Here is a 23,274-nt window from a genome sequence, read left to right on the forward strand (position 1 = left end):
AACATTTTTTAAATATATATCCCTATTAGGAAGATGGGGTCAGAACACAGGGTCAGCCAGGATTCAGCATCCCTGGAGCAGATAGGGTTAAGGGCCTTGTTTAAGGACGCAACAGTGGCAACACTGTCCCAATTAGATGGTGGGCCAGAATTCCACATTACAGATAAGTATGAAGCACTTGCTGTGGTGGCTCTGGACCTCCAGTATTTGGACCACCAGGATCTCAATATCAAATGGCCTGAAGTTCAGGATGAGGTGACTTGATATTACTATAATAGGGAAAAGCTGCCTAAAGTAAAAAGAACAGGGAAACAATTCCTGCCTGTCTGGTACCTGAAGAGTTTCCATACATGGAGAAGCCTGTAGTCAGTTCCATGCTGTATTGTGAGGGAATGCTAAGCCACGGTCTCTGCAACATGCCTCTAATACAAATAAGGTGGTGGCTCTTCTCCACTGCAAGATATTTCATCAGCAGGGCCTACCCTTCTGTCCAGGGTAAATTATTTTCAATCCAGCCTGACTGACAAGTCAAGGTGGCTGCTTTGTCAGTTAAGTCCTCCTCTGATAATGAACCTGGCTGAGCTGTAGGAGAAAATAATGGCTTTGCCGGATTCCAGTGTAGGGAAGGAGGTGTGCATGATCACTACCCACCATGGTATAATGGTCTGGAGAGAGCTGGGTATTTGAATCAAGCTGAGTTAAGAGAAGGAGGACCTTCTTGACACCCCAATATACCCAAGAGCATTTTTGGTGCTTTAGTTATAATGAGGTGGCATAGTGGCTTAACCCCGTCGCCTTGCACCTCCAGGGTCCAGGCTTGATTCCCACCTTGGGGCTGTGTGCATGGAGTTTGCATGTTCTCCCTGTGCTTGGTGGGTTTCCTCTGGGTACTCCGGTTTCCTCCCACCGCCCAAAAACATGCAGATTAAGCTAATTGGCGTTCCCAAATTGCTGACAATGTGTGAATGTGTGTCCTGATGAAAATAAGTAAAATGACAAACCTGTTTTTGAGAACATTTCGTTTCTGAGAACAAACGTTTTCAGCATGTCCTGTGCTCTTATTTATGAGTTGTTGTGTATGTACATGCTGGTGTACTTATTTCACGAACAAAAAGGTTGTTGTGTTTATTATTTTAATAACAGCAATTAAGTTCAAAAGCTTGATGATGTCAGTTTTTCTTTATCTTAGACCTTTAAAATTTTTAGCATTAGGATGGAGGCAGCACTGTGGTGTTGTGGTTAGCACTGTCGCCTTGCACCTTCAGGGTCCGGGTTCAATTCGCGGCTAGACTCGATTTTCGTCTCTGTGTGCATGGAGTTTGCATGTTCTCCCTGGCCTTGGTGGGTTTCCTCCAGGTACTCTGGTTTCCTCCCACAGTCCAAAGATATGCAGGTTAAACTAATTGGCGTTCCCAAATTGCCCATAATGTGTGTGCCCTGCGATAGATTGGCACCCTGTCCAGGGTGTATGCTGCCTCGTGCCCTAAACCTCCTGGGATAGGCATCAGGTCGCCGCGACTCAAATACAGGATAAATCAGTATAGAGGATGAGTGAGCGAGCATTAGGATGTGCCTGCTTTTACCAATATTTTATTGCAAATCCAATGACACTAGCAACCAAATATGTTGTTTATTTACATGCACTCATTTACTGTACATTACTTGCATTCAATTACATGTAATTTATCCTGCTTCACCTGTGTGTTCCATGCTTACAGACAGAATAAGACACAAAAAGTTGTGATCACAGCAATTAATTTGACTTTAATGCACATAGTTCATATTTGGTGACAAAGCATATGCTGAGGCCTATGCCATCTCTAAGAACACATTTCTATTTTAATATAAGCTGCTGAACAGAGAGAAAATCACTTGCCACTAGAGTCAGCCAAATGTGACAGGGAAAATAGATTATTTATTCAAAATCTGATGTAAAGCACAAAGGGGGAAAAACAAGGAAAGAAAGAAAAATACAGATCAAGGAGTGCCAATGGTTAACAACTCAGAAAGCTTGCCCACGAAAAATAAACAATATGTTTCCCCTTTCTTATCGAATTCCTCTGCTCCTGCTGAGGGAAGCAGCGTGTTCTACAGTACTCTCACTCTCCTGGGTCTTGAGCTGCCCATTTCATCAAAACATTGCTTTCTTTTGAGTTTTCACTCACTCTGTGAAGGGTTTGTTCCTAACCCTGTGTGAGTTGGTCACCACGTTATTCTCACTGCAGCATGAAGTAGCTGCTAAAACAACTAAACACACTCCTGGCAAATACTGACTCGCTGCAACCCTTCACACATTTGCAGTCTGTGCTCTGGAGCTTGTCAGTCATTCACATGGCCTCTGTTTGTAATTGGAGATATTTCTGTGTGTGTGTGTGTGTGTGTGTGTGTGTGTGAGTGTGTACACGTGTGTGTGTGCGTGCGCGCATGACTGTGTGAGTATGTGAGTGCCTGTGTGTCCATATCTTGTTCTTCTGTGTGTGAACCGTACTGGTCATTGAACACCGCAGCCGTAGAGCTGATGGGGCTCGTCTTCATCGTCTTGCTCTCCTCTCAGGTTGGTGTAGTTTGAGTCTGTAGCGGGTACGGTTTCCCATCAGTGAGGGAGCAGTGCACCACGCTCTCCCTTTGTTTCTCTCTCTTCTTCATGCGATCACTCGTTCGCTCAGCGTCTCCTAGGAATCAGAGTGGCAGGTCATCATGTGTGATATCCCTCGTCATTTAGTACATCACTCAAAACAACCACTTCATTTGAAATGGACAGAAATTATAAGGAACCAGAAATCCTGTATATTTCATCATACCTTCCCCCAGTCTTGAATATCAGGTCTGCGTTCGGTGCTCCTTTCGGGTGCTGGTAGCGTGGTCTGCGCTCTCGGTTTGTGTTAGCAGGGGCAGGTCTCTGAGCCAGCGACTGCATCATCTCTGTGTGCAAAAGTATAAAAAAAAAAAAAAAGTCAACAAGAACAGCAAAAAGACTTGTTAAGACCTTAAAATGAACTTTCCTTCTCTTACCCTGGTAGTCTTCCTGCTCCTGCCGCTCGTTGATGTCTAGAGTGAGTTTCTTCATACGCATGCGCTCCTCCTGCTCTGCCTGCTGCTGGTTGAAGTGATTGGCGGCCAGATGTGATGATAGTGGCACATTCAGGATCTTAAACTAGAAGTCAAGTATGAATAAATGAGAAAAACTGAGTTAAGTGTGTGTGTGTGTGTGTGTGTGTGTGTAAGCACGCTATAATTGACTTTCCCAAAGCTACTTCCTGAACACACCCTAGTGCTTCAGCCCAAACTATGCATTCCTCAGAAAATACACACAGTTTTACAGACCTGCTGTTTGTTGCCTTTTCTGGTCAGCATGACAAACTGCATGGTGTCGATGTCAGTGTCTGCGTCTCCTGTGCACGTGGGGGCGGAGCCTTTTTTCAGCTGACTTTTCAGCTGCAGCGGGATAGCAACGTCAAGCTGATGAACTTTTACTGCCTCGCCACTGCGTTGCTGCTCACACACAAACACACACCAATATAAGTTAAACAATGCATTGTTGTCATTTATTTTAAAACAACATTCCAGCGGCTGTTCTATTCTATTTTTTACCCAGATGAATTCAAGAAGATTGCTATGCCAACATGGTTGATTGCCAGGGTGGGGCAATATGGGTGTTGTGGTATTCCAGGTACCTGCTTATACAGCTGGTTTGCAAGGTGTTGCTAGGTGGTTGCTATGGTAACCCAGTTGGTCAGTTGCTATCATATTCCACATGATTGCTAAATTGTTGCTAGCCAGCTGCTATGCGAAACCTTTTAAGGATATTCATGTTTGTTGCTGGTTGCTATAATATTGCAGGTGCTTTTTATGGTCATCACTATTATGTCAGTTAAAAAGGGCTTAAATCGTGTTAAAGCAGAACCACAAAATGTTTGTTATTTTTCGTTTAGGGCGATTTTTGATAACTCTCAAAAAGTGCACTATTTTAAGGATAATTATACAACGGTCAGTTCTAACTGAGTAATCTGAAGGGATGAAAGTTATTTCACGAAATGTGATTAGGGACGGTAACAGCACTGGGACATCTAACTACATTCAATTCAAATCAATTTTATTTGTATAGCGCTTTTAACGATTTACATCATCACAAAGCAGCTTTACACAATCAAAAGAATTAAGTTTGTATGAAATGTAAATGTGTATGAATCAAAATTATATGATTGTCCCTGTACATGTACATGAATCGCTCCGAGTCCAAGGTGTTCTTATAATCGTTAATTACACTAAATGTTAGTCACAGCATGAGTAAAAGTAGGTCTGTATGGTCCACCTTACTGAGGAGAGGGAGATCAGCTGCTTATCAAAACCAACATTCAAGACTAGTAACAGAACCATTAAAAAAACAACATGATCACGTTATGTCATTTTAAATACTTCCCTCTGTAAACCCTAATCAAGGGAGTTACTTCATGTGTGAACGACGGTCGGTACAACTTAGCTTTCTATTTAGAGCTATTTGGAATTTAACCCTGGAACACAGAAGTTAAATGAGCTGATATTCTCAAGCCAAATAAGTGCAAATATAAAAAGAAACTGACAGGCCTGTCCACCACTGTTTATTTTACTCACTTTTTATCTACATAGTAGAAAAAGAAAGAAATGACATCTATTTTCACCCCTGTTAATTACACTAGCTGTCAGTCTGTAACTGTTGGTCATCAGCTCCGCCAGTCAGAAGGAAGATGTGTGTTGGAAGAGCAACATAATCTTTTGATGACAAATGGTGTTTGTGGCACTGTTGGATAGAAGCAATATCATACTCAGTCATGCTGTTGTGCCGATTATCAGTATAGCCGTGATACCTTCTACCACATCACGCCCTGTTGGTGTTCATCACAACAGCACTCCCTTTCATGCGATATTGCTTAATTACTGTACATTATGATGAATAAAGAAAACACGTATAATAATGTGTGCACGTGTGAATTTGTTTACACACCTGCAAGTTTTCTAGCATCATCTTGTCTAGAGCCTGAATAAAGTCGTCATCCTCAGCGCAGGCGACATGCTTTAGACCTCCACCACGAATCATCACCTCCTACAGGCACAAATTCAGATGCATACTTTACAGTTAAACCAAATCCTGTTTAACAAGTCCAACTAAACCCCGGCCTACTGTGGCACGACAGTGCTTACATTGTTTTCCTCGTCAGTCTCATTCTCTTTATTGGAATCGGTCAGGTAGTCAGTGTTCTCTTCCTCCTCGTCATGCTCTTCTTCCTCGTTTTCAGAGCCTTCCTGTGAGTGCACATGCCAAGATCATGAGCAAAACCAAAACAAAATCAGAACCTGTTTGCTGTTTCATGTCTGTGGTGAAAAGTGGTTTTGTGTTAAAAATGAGTTTTCACTGCATGGAACAAAACACCACAAATCCTCCTCTGTTCCAGCTGCACAAATGGTATTCCAGCTGTGGCTGTACTCCAGAACTAACTACATCTCCTACTTTTGTCCAGTGGCGTTGTGCGTCATGGCACTTACCTCCTCCTCGGGTTCATTCATTTCACTCTCATTTCCGGACTGCTCTTCCGTCTCTGCTCCACGTTCGTCTTCGTCATCCTCATCCTCCTCATCAAGAGCCTCACCTTCTCCTACGGTGGTGGAACAGCTTCCGTCCTTGTCTAAAGCAAAACCTACACACACACACACACACACACACACACACAGACACATTTGTGAGAACAATGGAAAGCAGTCGTCTCTAAGAACACGGCCACTTATACTGCTGCAGTGGATTCTTTGTCTTACACTTACAGACATCCTGCTTCACTTCCACAAGCTTATCTCCTTCCCTCTTATTTCTTATTTTGTTCGATGTGATGATAACTAAAGCACTAATAATTTACTAAGAATTCCAGTAAACCAGGGGGAACATTTTGAGTGCACTCTAGCATACTTCTTTCTGTAATCTCACGTGCAGACTAGGAAAGCACACACTTTACCACATTTCAAACACTGAGTGGAATGAGACCCAGGATACACTGAACTCAATCAGACCTGAAAATAGAGCAGCATCCTGGCTTTGATATAAAAGGTGAGGATAAGTTTGAATGAGGTGACAGATAGCATTTAACGACCTGATACAATCTGTAACGCATGAGCAAATGTTTTACATCAGAGACCACGGCTGAATGCTAGTAAGCTGTTTCAGTGTCTATGTAATGACCTACTGTTGACCCACCTTACACCAGCAAGTGTAAGGCGAGACACAAGCTGGGATGTACTCTTATATGAGGTCACATTAGGGAGAAAATCCAACTGGCTTGTTTAAAAGAAGGGAGGGTTTTTCTCCCTTCACGTTTTTTTTTGTTTGTACATACACACACACACACACACACACACACAGAAAACCTCAATCTAAATGTATAATAAAATGACTTAAGAGTAAATTGTGTATAATATTAAAAAATATATAACTAAAAAGCTAATTGGAAATAAATAGTGGAAATAAAATGTTATGCCCAGTGTGTGTTACAGTTCTGGTTTGGGTCAAAGCCATTTCTGACTAAAAGACACATGAAAGCTGGCTGGGATGGACTCTCAGACCAGGAGAAACAAAGTCCACTGGTCTGAAGACACAAATATTGAACTCTTTGAAATCAGGAAATCGGCACTACACATCACCTCATTAAAACCATCCCTACAATCAAACACGGTGGTGGCAGCATCATGCTGTTTGGATGTTGTTCTAGGACTGGGAGATTAGTCAGGATAGACTAAGAATATATAGAATGATAGGATAGGAAAATTGATAAATTGGAAAGTTGTTGCAAATAGAATAAAGAGCTATCCTAAGTGAAAACCTTCTCTAAAAGAACGTCCCGTGTTTACGAGTATGAATTCGAGGGAGTGTTTCTTTGGGAAGAAACACCCCTATTTTCAGGGTCAGAAATAGTTTCTTTTTTAAGACGTATCTAGTTTCATATACGTGTCTTAATGAGATATTTCATGTTATCTTTTGACTGTTAAATTATACCAGTGTTGCTGCATTCCTCCAGTATAAGAATTGCGTCAATTATTTTATTCTGTTGCTGAAAATACACCAGGCCCTTTGTGTAACACAAGGGAGGCATAAGCATATATATTTTTTAAATGCAAGTATTATTTCCGCTTCCACAAAAAAAAAAAAAAAAAAAAAAAAAAAAAGATCACACACACACAGACACACCACACACAGGTATGACTGGATTCCAGGTCAACACCTCCGAAACACACGACACAAAAGAATTCCTGCGTGGATATCACCATTACATATGCTATATCCTCACTCTCTCGGTATGAAGGCGTGAATGGAGAATAAAGGAAAGTAGTTTGATCAACTTCGAGTGAGTTAGTCAAAGGACTTCCTCACACACACACACACACACACACACACACACTCATTCACCAAACCAAAAAAAAAGAAAAAAAGAATGCTGCTTGGCAGGGATGACAGAAACACACAACTGGGACAACTAGCTCCCTCTCTCTCTCTCTCTCTCACACACACACAAAGTAGTGATTCCAACGTACAAGATTTACAAGATTAAATATTTGAATAATAAATCAGAGGCACTCGAATGAACTTGCCGAAAAAGAAAGTATTTATGATGCTGTTTTTATAGTGACGTTTATTTGCTCATTGTTTTGTCGATGTGTATACAATACCAGGCAAATACCAGTTCCGGGTTACTAAGAAATTCACCTCGTTTAAAGCACATATACATTTATTTAACTATTGTAGCTGGCAAACTGATGGAGCTGGATTTAATGTAATATCTAGACAGATGTACAGAAGGTTATCATCAGGCAACCATCGCTCCTGTGTTCCAGAAACGCACTGCGATCCCTAATTCAGGTGTATCCTATTAAAAAGAAAATAAATGTAAAAAATGCAAATATGTTGGTCTAGCTAAACTCTGTTGTCCTGTTTAAAGAAACAATAAAAATGTAATCCTGTTGGAGCATCGGTATTTGTGGATTTGATTATAATCTCAAAAAAAAAACAGAAAAAAAACCCCTCTTTTTTGAAACATGTGCGTCCGTACTAGTTTTGAGAAAGACAGGTTTGCTTAGTACAACAAATTGCCACGAAACTGAACATTTCACACAATTATTTTCTCCAAAGAACTGCACAAACTGGCTCTAAGCAGGACAGAAAGAGCAGCAAGAGGTCAAGGTGCTTAACCAAGCCAACACAACACACTAGTAGTCTCTAGTTGGGGAAACAGACATTTTACAGTTCCTCAACTGCCAGCTTCATTTAACACTACCACTCGAGTCTGGGCTTCTAAAGTCGAGTCTGGGCTTCTTGGCAGAACCGGTAGCAATGTGCTGAGTACGAACAAGTATAAACGAAATTTGTTGTCTAAGACGTATAGCCTAAAGCACAGGATTTACCATTATCATATATTTGTCTTTAAATGTATTGAAAAAATGATTATGAAAAATTTCTCACTGATCTCTATTACATTCCTCCAAGCTTTATTTTTCTTAGCAACGCCTCTCGATATACAATAAATGAAACTTTCATTTCAGCACTTCTTGAAAACCCTGAATATTGTGAAAAAAAATATTTTTTTTCTTCATTTAAAACTGGCACGCCCATATAATATTTCAGGTCTTTTTTTCCATTTAATTTTGATGATAATAGCTTACATGCCATGCCAATAAAAAAAAATCCAGTATCTCAAAAACTTATAATATCTCAAGTTATTCAAGTTTAAATATTCAAGTTATCATACATTATTATGCATACAGTATAAATACTGAGTCCTTTTGGTGTATTTCAGTACACACAGAAGTAAGACGGCTGACTTCTCAGTTGCCCAGAAGACGATTGATCATCGACAGGAGGGTAAAGCACATAAGGTCACCTCTAGAGCTGGCTGATTGAGAATGCATACTCATGGAAAGTTGCCTGGAAGGGACAAGTGTAATAGGAAAATGTCCACAAGCAACAGAAATGACTGCAGATTCTCAAGCAAAGTTGATTCAAGAACTTGGGAGCGCTGGAGTCAGTGCATCAAGAGTCACCACGCATGGATGTCTTCAGAAAATGGGCTACAACTACTGCGTGCATTCCTAGAATTAAGGAACCTTAATCAGAAGTGTCTAACCTGGGCTTAACAGAAAAAGAACTGGACTGTTGCTCCGTGGTCCAATGTAATCTTCACCGATAATAGTAAATTTTGCATTTGATTGAGAAATCATGGTCCCAGATTCTGGAGGAGAAGTAGAGAGGTACAGACTCCAAGTTGCTTTTTAAAAAATATATATATATATATTTATATATTTTTTGGATTTCTCCCCGATTTTCTCCCAGATTTTTAGTAGTATTCAATTCCTCCCCGTCACTAGGGGGCTCCCACATTAAGCTTTTACTACCAATCAGTCGGGTGGGCTGCAGACTATCACGTGTTTCCTCCGGCCCACGTGACGTCACCGACCGCATCTTTTCGCACGCACCATCGGGGGCAGCGTAACACACTAGGAGGACAGCGCTATCTGCTCTTTCTGCTTGCGTGAGCTCACAGACGCCCCTGATTGGCTTGTAGAGCCATCATTAATGTGGGAGCCCGGAGTACCTCTCATCCCTCCCCCTGTGAGAGAGCTCGGCCAATCAGCTCTCTCTAGGCCTCCAACTGTGAGAGGTTACAGCATCACCTGGGAACTCGCGATCTCCGGATGATAGGGCGAGCACTTTACCACTGCGCCACTCGGAGGCCCCGGACTCCAAGTTGCTTAAAGTCCAGTGTGAAGTGTCCACAGTCGTTGTTGATTTGGGGTGCCATGTTGCCTGCTGGTGTTTGTTTACTGTGTTTTATCAAGTCGAAGTAGCTGTATATCAGGAGACTTAGGAGCACTTCATGCTTCTGTCTGCTGGCAAGCCTTATGGAGATGCTGATTAAATTTTCCGACAGGACTGGGACCTGCTCACAATGCCAAATCTAGCATTAATTGGTTGGCTAATTACGATATTAATGTGCTTAACTGGCCAGCCAACTCGCCTGATCTGATTGTCTATGGGGTATTATAAAGAGAGAGATAAAAAAACACCAGATCCAACAACATAAATGAATGCTGCTATCAAGGCAACCTGGTTTCCCACAGGATGATCCTGTGCCATGCTGCATTGATTCAGTAGTTCATGCCAAAGGAGCCCTGACCAAGTATTGAGTGCATAAATGAACAAACTTTAAAATTAACTGTTGCTTTGTCACTCACAAAGATGAACACAGGGATCGGTGAAGTCCAGAGGAAGGGGTTTATGTAACCTGACTGACTGTATGATCTTGTACCACGACTAAGCATTTAAACAAGACAGAAAAAGAATTACCCAGTTTGATGAGGACCTCTCTCTCCAGTTCAGCCACCTGATGGCAGGCTTCCTCCAGAGAGCAGCACAGGTGCATTTTGGGTCGTAGCAAATCCAACATGTCACTGATCATGTAGTCAATATCGATGGGAAACTGGTGGTCTTTAGTCCACACTTCCAAACTCTTTTTCCACCAGATATACCTCTATAAACAAACAAACGAACAAAAAAAAAACCCACACACTTACACCCCAGGAAAACACTGACGACAAATTATAATCCTTTTATCTTTTAGTTGAACCAGCAGCTTAAGAATCAAAAACTCATTAGACAAGAATAGCCCACAAATTTATGACCTGAACATTAAGAAAGAAAAAAACAACAACCTGGAAGTAGATGAGGAAGCAGTCTAGCTTCTTTTTACTGGAGCCGCGATCAAAGTACTGGCCACAGGTGTCAAGCAGCGTGCACACCAAGCGAATCCGAAACAGGTGCTCCGGGGGATCCAGAGGACTGGGTAAGCCGTCCTGATTCACACCGAATGAGATGAAGGAGAACAGCGTTCGGAAGATCACAGCCGACTCCACCATGCGGTAGTTGTACAGCTCGCCCAGGAACTTTGCGCTGCTGATGCGTCGCTGGTTAAATTTGGGCTGGTTGACCTGAGAAAAGCAAGAAAATAATCCATTACTGGATAATGTGACATGCTATGATGGAAAGTGAAGTTGTACAGACACCTGTGCAATGCTAACAAAGACTGGCACAAGAGCTAATAGGAATGTGCAGACAAAACACAGACCTCCATGCCGAGACGTATATCCTCCAGGACTCCATCTACAACGTGTATCCCGACATCTTCCTGATATGCGACAAGACCGGCCAGCAAGTTTGCCACACAGTGAATACTGTTGTACTTCACGTTCCAAATGTTCACCATGCAGCAGATCAGGTAGCTCTTTAAATCTGCATCGTGCCAGGGCAATTTCCGCATCTGCCTTAAAACCTGGATACACGTACGCACACACATGATATACAACAGAAATGAACTAATAATATATTTTTTTAAATGTTATACATTCTGGCGACAGCAGGATACACACCTTCTCAGTGGTAACCTTCGACAGGTCTTTGTAGAGCAGTTTGCGGATATACTCCTGCAGCGGAGGCCTCTTCTTGCGCACGGTTTTCTCCATGGGTGGCGGGTTGCAGTAGTAGTAAGCGTTCTCAACCATCGTCACATAGCGAGCGTCCAGGTGCTGAGCCTGCTTTTTCCGCATCATTTGCTCCTAAAGATCAAAGTGGACAGGAGGATTAAATTAAAGGACTGGACACGATTTTAGTAGTAAAAAATAAAAACAGTGGTGTTTACTAGATGGTGTCTAGTTTGACTGACAGACTGATTTCGCAGTAATGAAGCTTGTGGCGGATTGATCATGCCGAATAAACCGTCTGTGTGTACTGACCAGTAGGACGCTGGTACGCAGGTGAGACTCGGGGGACCTGAAGAGAAAGCGCCCGCACGTCTCCAGTAAAGTACAGGCCATTTCGATGTGGTGATGAGAGAAATCAGACAGCAGCATCTGCAGATCACAAGCATGTTACACTGCTACGGTGGAGGACGGAAAAAAACAAAACAGGCAATTTGTTTAAGTTTAAAATGCACAGGTTTCCATTCTCTCACCTTCAGGCAATGCAACGTGTCGGTTTTGGAAAACATTTTGAACTTGGCCAACTCGCCAATAAACCTCACTGTCTTATTCTTGGTCTCGATGTTTATTTGGTCCTTCTTTCTTACCTAGAACAGAAAAAAAAACTTGAGGATTAATAAGAGGATGGCTATAGGTGCAGTGTGTGTGTGTGTGTGTGTGTGTGTGTGTGTGTGTGTGTGTGTGTGTATGTGTGTGTGTGTGTAACATGGGCAGTGGTACAAGTGTGCATGTGAGACTAGGATGCACAATACACACGTGGAACCGGAAGTCTCCTTTGAGCATGGAGCAGAGATCCTCCGCTACGTCGGACATGCACGGATGCAGAGTTGCCACCAGCCGGGAATAGAAGGGCAAGAGATCCAGCCTGAGAGCAAAAATAAAAAAATGGAATTTTTGAATTATTATGTTCTATGGAAGAATAGTTTAACAAGATCAAACATACATTGTTAACGTGACGGAAGGTGATACAGACACTAGAGTCATGTGGTTTTACTTATTACTTTATGTATGTTTTTTTCCCCCTTGTTAAATTTTAAAAAAGATTAATAAAAGTCCATGTAATAGAACGAACACCAATGTTTTCATTTTAAAACACTCCCACATGGTTCAGTGGAGATGGGTGTTAGCATTGTTCCAGAAGCATGATGTCTTAAAACTGAAAATTTACAGTCTTTATGTTCACTTTTAATGTTTTTGTTAATATCGGTCAATATAAAAATAAAACTATTGGAGTTAAACCTTTTTACGGTTTATACTTCTACAACTCATTAGGATGAAAGGAACAACAGTGCCATCTGGTGTTTATTGACAGGTGCAGAAGGGGTACCTTTGCCTGGGAACGGTGAAAAGCGCGCGGACAAGCTTCCTGCGATTGGACTTTGTGTTCATATTCATACAGAAGTCCATGGCAGCCTGAAAGAAAGCAGACACACACACACACACACAGCACGGTGAACTTTTAGATCCTGGCACACTAGGTGTCTTCTTGGAAATTTTAATTACTATTTCAGGACAAACTGGATTCTATACTCCAAGCTCGATCATTACTTTCTGGTCGGACAGGTTGTGACTCCTTAAAATAGTGCTAGTTACACCCACAGGCACATTCACTCCATAAAGCATGTCTGATGTCATAAAACCAGGGACGTCATGCCTGATCTAATTTCTGAGGGCAGAACCAAGTGCTCAGGTGTGTAAGGTTTGTGTTTACCTTGTCGATCAGGTCTCTGTTTACACAGTTGGGAAGCTGCTGGATGAAAGCGTCGACGATGAGTTTAAGATGAGAGCCGGTGCTCGCTTCCTCGTCCTCTTGTTCTTTAAAAACACAAAATTAAATGTAATCCTTAATGAACCAATACAGTACCATGTCGTGAAAGTTTTGTGCTTTGCATCTCCTCACCTTGTTCATCGAGAAGTTTCTTGGCCAGTTCTTCATTCTCAGCCTCATCAGCAGCTTCTAGCTCTAGAGGGTCATCTGTGATATCCAAGGCTTCAAGCTCCAGCTCTAGCTCCTCTGTGCAGCTCACGTCTTTCCCCTCCTGGCCTTCTTTAGCTTCTGCAAACGTAATAACTCAGACGTGATTTACATCCCGACAACTAAAACACTCAGGTCTGAACGTGACCTGGCTTAGAAATCTGTACCTTTGCTTTCTTCCTTGTCTTTGCTCTGGTTGGTCTTTTCATTGTCCTTGAACAGAATGGCAGGAACAAAGGCCTTCAGGTCCACCAGATTTTCGTAAAAGTTCCGTGCATCCTCATCCTCCCAGATCCCTCCATCCAGCTCGTAGTCTCCAGGTTTCCCTGGGGTGAAGATGTCGATCCCCGGACCATGTTCTGCCACACAAACACACACTCATGTAAAGGCAGGGTCATAAAACCACATAATACACTAGCTCTAGTTGGAATTTCGTCTGGAGCCGTTCAAAACTTAAGAGCACCATGGGTCTCAAGAACGTTAGAAAAGAGATCCACTTTCAGTTTTGTTTTTAAATCAGCCAGCGCTAAGAGGAATCATAAATTGAAGTGAAGTTTAATATATATTGACTTCACGTAAATGTATTTTTTTCTTGTTTTGATTAGAGTGTTGTAAATTGGTAATTTTTATTATTAATTGAACGGTATAGTGTTTTACGACTTTGAGATGCATCCTAGAGTAGCATTTTCTTTTCTCTAATCCTCATATGCACATGGGGTAGCTACGATAGCTAGATAAGAAGTCCGATAGTTATTAAGAAGCTGTCTGTACCAGACCTATGGCTTCTTTATCAAGGTAGATAAAACACTTTACTAAAATGCATATATGCTTATATACACAAGAAACTTTTATGAAAATCCTGACAATGAATAAAAAAACAAAACAAAAACAAAAAAACACTTCACAAATATAAAAAGTCACTAAAGCAAAACTCGACTCGATCATATCACCTGCATGGATGCCTGGGCTTTTAGATCTGAATTTACTACCATGTTTAAATGGCTTATTTTTTAATTACAATGTATAGTAGACACCCTTATCCAGAGCGACTTATAGAAGTCCGAAACACAAACAAACTCATGCTAATACATTATGTTAGGAACTGAGCATGCCATCAAGAACATTTTTGTGCAATTATATTATATATATTAAATATAGTTGAATTAGATAAACTACATTAATTGAAGAATATAAAAATGAGCCAGATAAATCCCCCATATTAAGATGAATCAAATTAATTATTCAATTACAACAAAATAAAGGCTGCAGTATAAACCACTAATTCTATTTAAACCAACTGCAGTTTTTCAGTCTTTACCCTAATCCAACATTTTGTGCTTTCATGAATGGAAACGTTTAAACATTACTTTATTTAAAAGGTTAATAAATAAAGCCTACTGATTTATTATAGTTCAATCTTACCCCTCGTAACCACTAGAGGGCAACCACACGCCAAGACATTCCCACAGTCATGTGATGAGTTGTTGATGCAGTATTTGGCTATAATATATATTTGGCTACATATATGTGTCAACATTATTTATCTCGCCTCATGTACATTAGGCCTTTTTGAATATTTCAAAGATATTAGCGCTACAGCCTAATTATTGAAAAAGAAATTAGGATGTGCTTTACAGGTCCTGGTAAACATCATCAACACAAACATCTGCTCTCATTAGCCTTGCGCTTGTTATTTTATGTTTAACAATTGAAATTACCTCTATTTAAAATGTTCACATACAGTACAGAAAGACACATAACAATAATGCCTACAGCCACAGGGTGGAGCTGTTGAGTGTCAACTGCATCACTGCAGCAATTTCTGTAGGCAACCAGTTTTGAATCAAAGCCATCTGTAAAAAAATTCTATTTTATTTATTACACACACTTTAAAACAAAGGACATTGACTTCACTGACATGCTGCTGAAATCTAATTTATTTCCTCAGGTGGAAAAACAAGCACATTAGATTTAAGATTACAGAATGGTGCAATAATAATATTACCAGCTGTGCGGTCGGGAACCTGCAGTAAACAGACTGTGTAGCAGTACAACCTGGAACTCAAATAGATTTAATTGGGAACGGTTTCATTTTGACAAGATGTCTGACCTTTCCCTAGGCGGATAAACTAAAAAGCTGGCTTGCTGGTTGCTCGAGTGGTTGTCCCCATGGGGGAATACCACCTTTCCTAACCACCTTTGAAGGCAATTATATACTTCTTGAGAAGTCTCTCTATTACCATTGCTTTGAGACTCTTTTCTAGATTGAGGTTTGGGCTTTAACCGGACCATGCCCACACCACAGCATATGTTACACGATTAAGGAGATTTCACGCCGGGATTTCAACTTTTTTGTCCAATCTCTGCAAATTAACTCTTTAACGAAACATCAAGTAAAGTTTAATGTAGATGTTTGGAATTAGAGCTTTCCTTTCACCATTTGTCCAAAACGCTCTGTATCCAGGCTGTGAGAGTCCTGAGAACAGTCCCTCTTATCTGAGATGTGTCCAAAGTCCAAGTCCAAAAGACAAGTCTGAACTTCTCTGCTGCGCTCTACACGCCGGTAAGGGCACTCCTTACAGAAGCTGATCACCACAGCAATGATGATGGGTGTGGGTTTTACGATCTGTCCCAAAGATGGGTCTCCCGGATGAAGATCTCTATTTTTTTTTTCATGATTAATTTCAACAATGGTTTAAAAAGTTTTGTAGAACTTGCCCTGACATTTGACTTGCACAAAGATCCGCTCCATTCAGCAAAGAGTTACGGACCAACTCAGGGGTCTCAATGCAGAGGGGGTAAATACTTTCATAATTAACACTTTTATTTTTTATCAATTTCCACAGTATAAAATAATATTTTGTAAAAATGTATGACATACAATCTCACTTTTATTTATTTCATTCCCAGGGTGTAATGTGACAAAATTTCAAATGGATGAAGGGGTTAAATACTTTTGCAACCCATTGTAGATGCAAGTGAACCTGGATATCAAATAATGGATGATTTGTGTGTGTTTACCTTCTTGAACAGTTTTATCCTGAGGCAGCTCAGGCATGTTCTCATCCAGGAGATCAGCCAGAGACTGAGTGTTAGCCAGCAGTTTCTGATAGCATGTTGCAAACTCCTCATACTGCTTATGTCTATCTTCACTTAGCTCCCCTTTGGAGTGAAGGATTCGCCTGAAAAAACAACAAAAAGAGAGAGTAATGTTTTAGGAACAGTCCCAACAGCTTGGCTTTATCTGAGAAATTAAATTAAGCAGAGTCTAACCTATTTTGCCGTTCAATGTTCTGCAGCTCTCTGTGATCTTTCTTGAGGTGCTTGGTAAGAGAGGTGAAATACTCTCGGAGCAAGTTCTGGAAGGGTTGCTGCTTCTCAGTGTTGATGATCTCGCTGGGAGGAAAAACCAGGCTAAACTTCTCTGCTGCGCTCTTCACGCGGCGAGGCACCAACCCGGCGATGTCGTCTCCGCAGTGTTTGCAGAAGCTGATCACTACCGATACGTGTGTGTGCGTTTCACGGTCTGCCCCGATGATGTTCTTTAGCTGCTCGTAGATCAGAGAGAGTCCTTCTTTATCCGTGAACAACCCCACAATGGTAAGTTCAGCTATGAAGCGCAGGTCTGTGCGCAGCTTGCTGACGTTCGGAGCTTTCTCTTCTTTACGTGCCTCGAAGTGCCTCTTCCACGCAGCTAGGAGCTGTGGAGCAAAATCGGAGTAGCGCTGGTGGAAAAGTGAGCACAGGTGGACGGCACAGCCCACATCTGAGATCTTTAACTTGGCCTCCACCAGAGAGCTGACCGCCTCCCCGATGTACTTGCTCAGGTTGAGGGAGTCGAAGTCGTGCGAGAGCGAACTGCGCTGCTGCTCCGTGAGAGTGCGAAGCTTCTTAACAAAAGCTGTGTTCTTCTTCAGGCTGGAATCCAGACGGCTGAAAAAGGCTTCTTCAGGACGGCTCTCTTGCGCGTGCTGATTCTTTACACGCAGTTCCTTCCTGGTTTGGTGTCTCTCCCATGCCTCCTGGTGCAGCTGCTGAGCTTCCTCCTTTTCCCTAAAGAGAAGGAACAATCGCTGAATATTTAATCTAGAACAACAAGAGTTACTGGAGCAAAGAAACTCACCGTTACAAATCTCAAACCAGAGAACATCAAAAATAAATCTTACTTTAGCTGAGCAGCCTCCTCTTCTTTCTGTCGTTTAGCTTCCTCCTCCAGCAGTTTCTTTTCCTGTTCCTCTTGCTGCTTTCGTTCTTCTTCTTCTTTCCTTTTCTGCTCTTCTTCAGCCTTCAGTTTTTCTTCCTCCCTCTTTTTCCTCTCCTTCTCTTCTTTCCGCCTCTTCTCCTCTTCGATCCTTCGCTTCTTCTCGTCAGCGGATTTGCCACCCTCCTTCTTTCCACTCATTTTGCCCTCATCTCTGCCCTTCTCTCGGGAGAACGTCGCTCTTCTATCGCCATCTCGGTCTTTCTCTCTCTCTTTGTTACTGAAGGGGCCTGTCTCTTTCTCATCCGCATTTACTGATTTCTTGCGTTCAGCCGGCATTCTGATGAAACATCGGAGAAAGACTTTAATTTTTTCCCCAAAACATTACCACACAGTAAATGAACCTAACAACATCTAGTTTTCAGCTTAAATTTGTATGATTGCTGTGATTTGTGGCGAAGCCCTGTCCCATGATCTTATCCTCTGTCTGTGTTACCTTTTTAATTCGAGCCATTTGATTTACAAGGTGTAAAGGAAAACATGGACGTCTCCATAAAAGTGTGTTCTTTGTTTGCTCTGTCAGAGCTAGTAAAGCTCACAAAGAGCTATTTGAGCTGCACTTTTACAGTTACAGGCCTCAGTGGCTACTGGTTTTGTACTGCTGCAGCAAAACTATAGCACAGTAACAACAGCAGAGTAGTTAGCAACAAACTAGCCTGCTAGCATTAAACCTAATAATTCTAACTAGATGCAATTCCTGGAGAAACTGTGAAGTAGAGATGCAATGGCACATAGCTTGCCTGAGGAAAATTTAGAAAATTGGTCATTTTAAGCTAATAAAGTTCCAAATATACAAGTTGTCTGTGACATTGTGAGGGAGTGTGCGTGCATGTAATTGACGTCAAGGGGTTGTCGCTACAACCACCTCCCCCCAGCACACAAAACTCCCATTCAGAGAGAATGTAACAATCATTAACTTCAAAGCCAACAGTCCTCCTGTGTTATTTTTACTTACAGCAGAGGAACCATAGGGCCTAGGGTTTTGATTCGTTAATTGATTGAGAGGATGCTTTACACTTTAAACTTGTAGGAGTTTTATGGGTATATTTCAGAGACTAAAAGGGTGGGATTTTTTCCAAAGTGTATAAAAGCTTTTTTTCAGTGTGTGTCCACTCTACAAATCTCATTACAGTCTACAGATTGAGTTTTGCACTGGATTCAGAAACATTTTGAAAGGGATAGATCATTTTTATAAATTTGAAAAACTTTAGTATTTTGCTGACAATCACTTTGATAAGCCATTTGATGTGCCTCTTTTTCCGATTAACCATAAACAAGCAAACTAGAAGTCAGGGCAAAGTGGCTGGACATGGGTACTAAATGGGTCTTCATAGCTTGAAAACAGTGCGTTTTCCACCCAGGAGATATTTTCATTTCATTGCGCTCGGGAGACCTGGTCAAACATCTTGATACAATTTTCATGGCAAAATTCCAGGTGGTAAAGCCACCAAGTCCTAAACCTTAAAAAAAAAAAATCTTTTTGGAAACCTATTGGTCTAAACACCGGGGGTGTTTGCTGTGGCTTTATTGGTTGTAGACTGTAAAATACAACCTCACCTTAAGAACAAAATTACATAGACCTTTTGCAAAAACAAACAAACAAACAAACAAACAAATAAAAAAACAGAAATTAACATACATTTCTACAGTTCCACTGAGCTAAAGCAACTTGGTATGTTACAAAATTACAGTATATTTACAGTGAATTTCATAGAAAATAGATCAGATTATGCACCATACACTCTATAGCATACTTCTGTTTTTTTTTTTTTTTCGTCTGTATATGATGGAAGGCTATATTATCCATGCCTGTTAGCACACCCCACTGCAAAGCAACCATGGGAAACTTGTGAACATACACTATGTAGATTAAAGTATTTGGCCAAACCTGTTAATTATTGAATTTAGGTGTTTTAATCAGGCCCCTTAGATTCAGTGAAGGACAATTTTTAACTTCAGCATACCAAGACATCCTGGACAATGCTGTCCCTCCCTCCTGTTGCAAAGACTATAAAAACATAGAGGAGTTTGTTGTGTGAGAACTTGACTGGCCCGATAAAGCCCTGACCGCAACCCCATTAAGCAACTTTGGGATGAACTGGGACAGAGATTGTGAGCCAGGACTTCTCGTCCAACATCAGTGCCTGACCTCATAAATGCTCTACAGAATAAATGGGCACGAATTCCCATAGAAACACTTCAAAATCTAACGAGAAGAGTGGAAGCTGTTTTATCTGCGAAAGGGGGACCAACTCCATATTAAAGTGTATGTATTTGAATAAAATGTCACTGCAGGTTTGGACAAATCATTTTGTTTCTGTGTTTTGTACTGGCATCTGGTAAATGACGTCCGGAGGTGGGCGGGACCAGGGCGGACACACGTCGTGACCTCCCTCAGATGCAGAAAGTCTATAAAATGATTGACAGGAGACACAAACAGGAATCCCGGACCGGAAACAACTTTTTTGCATTTTCAGAACGAGTTGTCCTCCCAGCATAATTCCCTTTTTTTTTCAAGTTTATTGCTTACCCAGTTAATAAATAATAATATTCTACACATTCTCCCGCTTAATTGTGAACAAAAGAAACGGAAGAAAAGAAACCTCAACTGCACCTTTAAAATAAAAGCTCCCGAATTTAGCTGCTTAGCTAGCGTTTCGGTTGCAACAGCGTCATGATAATTATAACTGATATCACCTAGCATTTTTATAACGAATATTAGCCACACAATCAACCTATACAGTCAAATAGGCTTAAAAGTTATGAAATACATAAACAACAATAACCAAATACGCCAACCAGACGTTAACATTACCAAAAACTAGCAGGTAGGTTAAACTAGTAGGCGTGTTAGCTAACATCTAGGAAGAAGTGCTAAAAACTTCAGCGTTCATATACTACTGATACAAACATTAATACGATACGGGTTTTCATCAGTAATTTAATTGCAAATCTAGATAGAAAGCTAGTTCTGACAAGTAAGTGTCAGTGATCGTAAACCCGCTCGGGCTGACTCCAGGCCGCCCTGTCGGAGAGGTTTGTATGTAAACATTGATCAGACACCAGCAACACCGCTACCACTGACACCAACAAGCACGGCAAAGCAACAAAATCATCCAGAGACAATGAATTCGGTTACGGTCGTTCAGTACAAATCATCTTACCTTCAAAAGAAGCAAAAATAAAACCATGCGATTAGGTAGTTTTAATTGGATGCTTTACTCGTTTCGCTTCCGCTAGCTTCCGTTGCTAGCTAGGACCCCAAAGTGGATCATTTTGAGCGCCTGATCAAAAATCAGATGTCCTCAGTCAAATCTGCGCGCTATCGTGGTTGAAATTTAAAGTACTAAACACCAGGCCAACATTCTTTAATATGTATTATTAATTGTTTCAATATTTATTTAATAGTCCCCTTGGATAAAAAAATTTAACCATATTAGAAGGACAGTGAAAGAAAAACAGGAAAAAAGCTGGGCATGCTAATACGTCTCTCTCTTACTCACTCACTCACACACACACACACACACTAAGTAAAATGTACATAAAATAATAAATAAAATAAAATAAAATATAAATACAATGAAAATTATGTACCAGTATGTCAAGTAAAGGAAAAAAAAAATGAGAGTAGAACATTAAAAATAGTGGCAGGTAGCACTGTCCAGGGACTGGTTCGTTTTCCACTGGGGTCTGTTTGCATGGAGTTTGCATGTTCTCCCCAGGCATGGTGGGTTTTCTCCGGGTACTTCGGTTTCCTCCCACATTCCAAAGATATGCAGGTTAGGTCCAAATTGCCCGTAGTGTGTAAATGAGTGTGCAAGGTTGTGTGCCCTGTCATGGATTGGTACATTGTCCAAGGTGTACCCTGCCTTGTGAAAGTCTCCTGGGATGGGCTCCATCCCCCCACGAACAGAGTACAGGATACAGTATAAAGCAGTACAGACGATGAGTGAGTGAGTGAGTGAGATTTAAAAATAAGCAAAGGCTCTACTTAACAGGAAGTTATTTTGGGTTGTTTGCAAAACACAAACTACTCCCTCTAGGAGATTTATATGATCTCAAGACATTAAGGGTGCAAAATTGCGAAGGGATTTTTGATATCTCAAATGGTTTAGCCATGGAGATGCGTTAAACTTATGCTGAGAAGTGGCTAATAACTTTTTGAATGACATTATACTGAGCGACATCATAGCGTGATGCTTTTTTCCCCAGAATCCAGGGATCTTTGGAGGGCTTAACACACTCAAAACGCACACAGGAATGTGGTGCGCCCGGGTGGCGATGACACAGGTGCTTGGGCCCGATCATTGTTGCTTTGCATTGTTGCCATACCAATGAGTTTCAGTTTACTGCTGCTCAAACATTTTTATCATGTTTTCTCTTGATGCTACAAGATATAAGAAGAGGATATTCCATACTTTGGCTCTGGGCAGTTGTAATCTGCCTGAATGTGCAGAGAGCTCACAAACATCATAATTATAATATGAGCTGTTCTTTACTCTAAGAGTGTAATGACCTCATGATTACATTATAAGCCATGATCAACAGCTAGATACAACAGTATAATCATATGATTTTACTTTCCCTTAAATATTACAGGTGTACTTTTTAAAGCAATATATGTTTGAAAATGCTCAATAACATCAAATTATAATTTTACATTACTCTTTTTTTTTGTATAATATAAGCAAAATGTCTTGCTTAAAAGTTTACTGCGAGGATAAACCCTTAAATACAGTAAGTTAGTCATGAACTAGCATTTATGTTTTATTCAATTCAATTTTATTTATATAGCGCTTTTAACAATGGTCATTGTCTCAAAGCAGCTTCACAAAGATGAAAGAAAAATAAAAAATAAAAAAAATAATAATAATTAAAAAAATTAATACGAAAATAATAATAATAATAAAATAATAAAATATTAATAATAATAATAATAAATTGTGTATGTGTGAAAAAAATGTGTCTAATAATGAGATGAATGAATGAAATTTCTCTGATGAGCAAGCCAAGGGTGACGGCGACAGTGGCAAGGAAAAACTCCCTGAGATGGCAATAGGAAGAAACCTTGAGAGGAACCAGACTCAACAGGGAACCCATCCTCATTTGGGTGATAACAGATAGAGATGATATAACACCATGTGTGTTATGCAGCTGAGAGTACAATATAACAGAAATTCTTTTAATTAACATGAGTCAGTAGGTGCAGAGGGCAGATGGGGTCTGGATCACTGGGAGCACAGGAGCAGGATGTGTAGCTCCAATCATAATAAGGCAGAATTCAGCTGGAGCTGGTGCTTCTCTGGATGCCTCAGGATCCTCACAGGGTTGGCCTTTATCTACTGAAGCTGGTACAATCTCCAGATGCCTCGGGATGGGTAGAAAAGTACAGAACAGATGGAGAGAATTAGCGTAGTTGCCATTCAGAATAGATGTACTGAAGTATGAAGTTATGGGATGAGTTACGCGTATGCTCGATTAAAGAGATGCGTCT

At 40.9% G+C, this 23,274-nt stretch overlaps 1 protein-coding gene across 1 annotated transcript; it reads right to left on the reverse strand.

Annotated features, from left to right (window-relative positions):
- Positions 1 to 1,605: 1,605 nt before the first annotated feature.
- Positions 1,606 to 21,044, reverse strand: upf2 (UPF2 regulator of nonsense mediated mRNA decay). The gene is made up of 22 exons (XM_053483071.1): positions 20,945 to 21,044; positions 17,686 to 18,060; positions 16,793 to 17,572; positions 16,541 to 16,701; positions 13,687 to 13,878; positions 13,445 to 13,600; positions 13,256 to 13,359; positions 12,872 to 12,957; positions 12,301 to 12,409; positions 12,018 to 12,131; positions 11,800 to 11,916; positions 11,437 to 11,622; positions 11,136 to 11,339; positions 10,723 to 10,998; positions 10,358 to 10,541; positions 5,521 to 5,672; positions 5,179 to 5,280; positions 4,982 to 5,080; positions 3,325 to 3,492; positions 3,013 to 3,154; positions 2,802 to 2,922; positions 1,606 to 2,672 (listed from the first exon to the last, which is right to left on the reverse strand). Exons 2-22 carry the CDS (start codon positions 18,057 to 18,059, stop codon positions 2,663 to 2,665), a joined length of 3,837 nt encoding a protein of 1,278 aa, XP_053339046.1. The 5' UTR covers position 18,060; positions 20,945 to 21,044; the 3' UTR covers positions 1,606 to 2,662.
- Positions 21,045 to 23,274: the final 2,230 nt, after the last annotated feature.

Source organism: Clarias gariepinus, chromosome 2 (assembly GCF_024256425.1).
Source record: "Clarias gariepinus isolate MV-2021 ecotype Netherlands chromosome 2, CGAR_prim_01v2, whole genome shotgun sequence".
NCBI classification, from domain to species: domain Eukaryota; kingdom Metazoa; phylum Chordata; class Actinopteri; order Siluriformes; family Clariidae; genus Clarias; species Clarias gariepinus.

Coding starts and splice junctions, on each gene's coding strand:
- upf2 (XM_053483071.1), bottom strand. CDS start 18,059: ATGCCGGCTGAACGCAAGAAATCAGTAAATGCGGATGAGAAAGAGACA. Junction 16,702..16,792: donor AACATTGAACGGCAAAATAG/GTTAGACTCTGC, acceptor TTGTTTTTTCAG/GCGAATCCTTCACTCCAAAG. Junction 11,340..11,436: donor CGAAGGTTACCACTGAGAAG/GTGTGTATCCTG, acceptor ACGTGTATCCAG/GTTTTAAGGCAGATGCGGAA.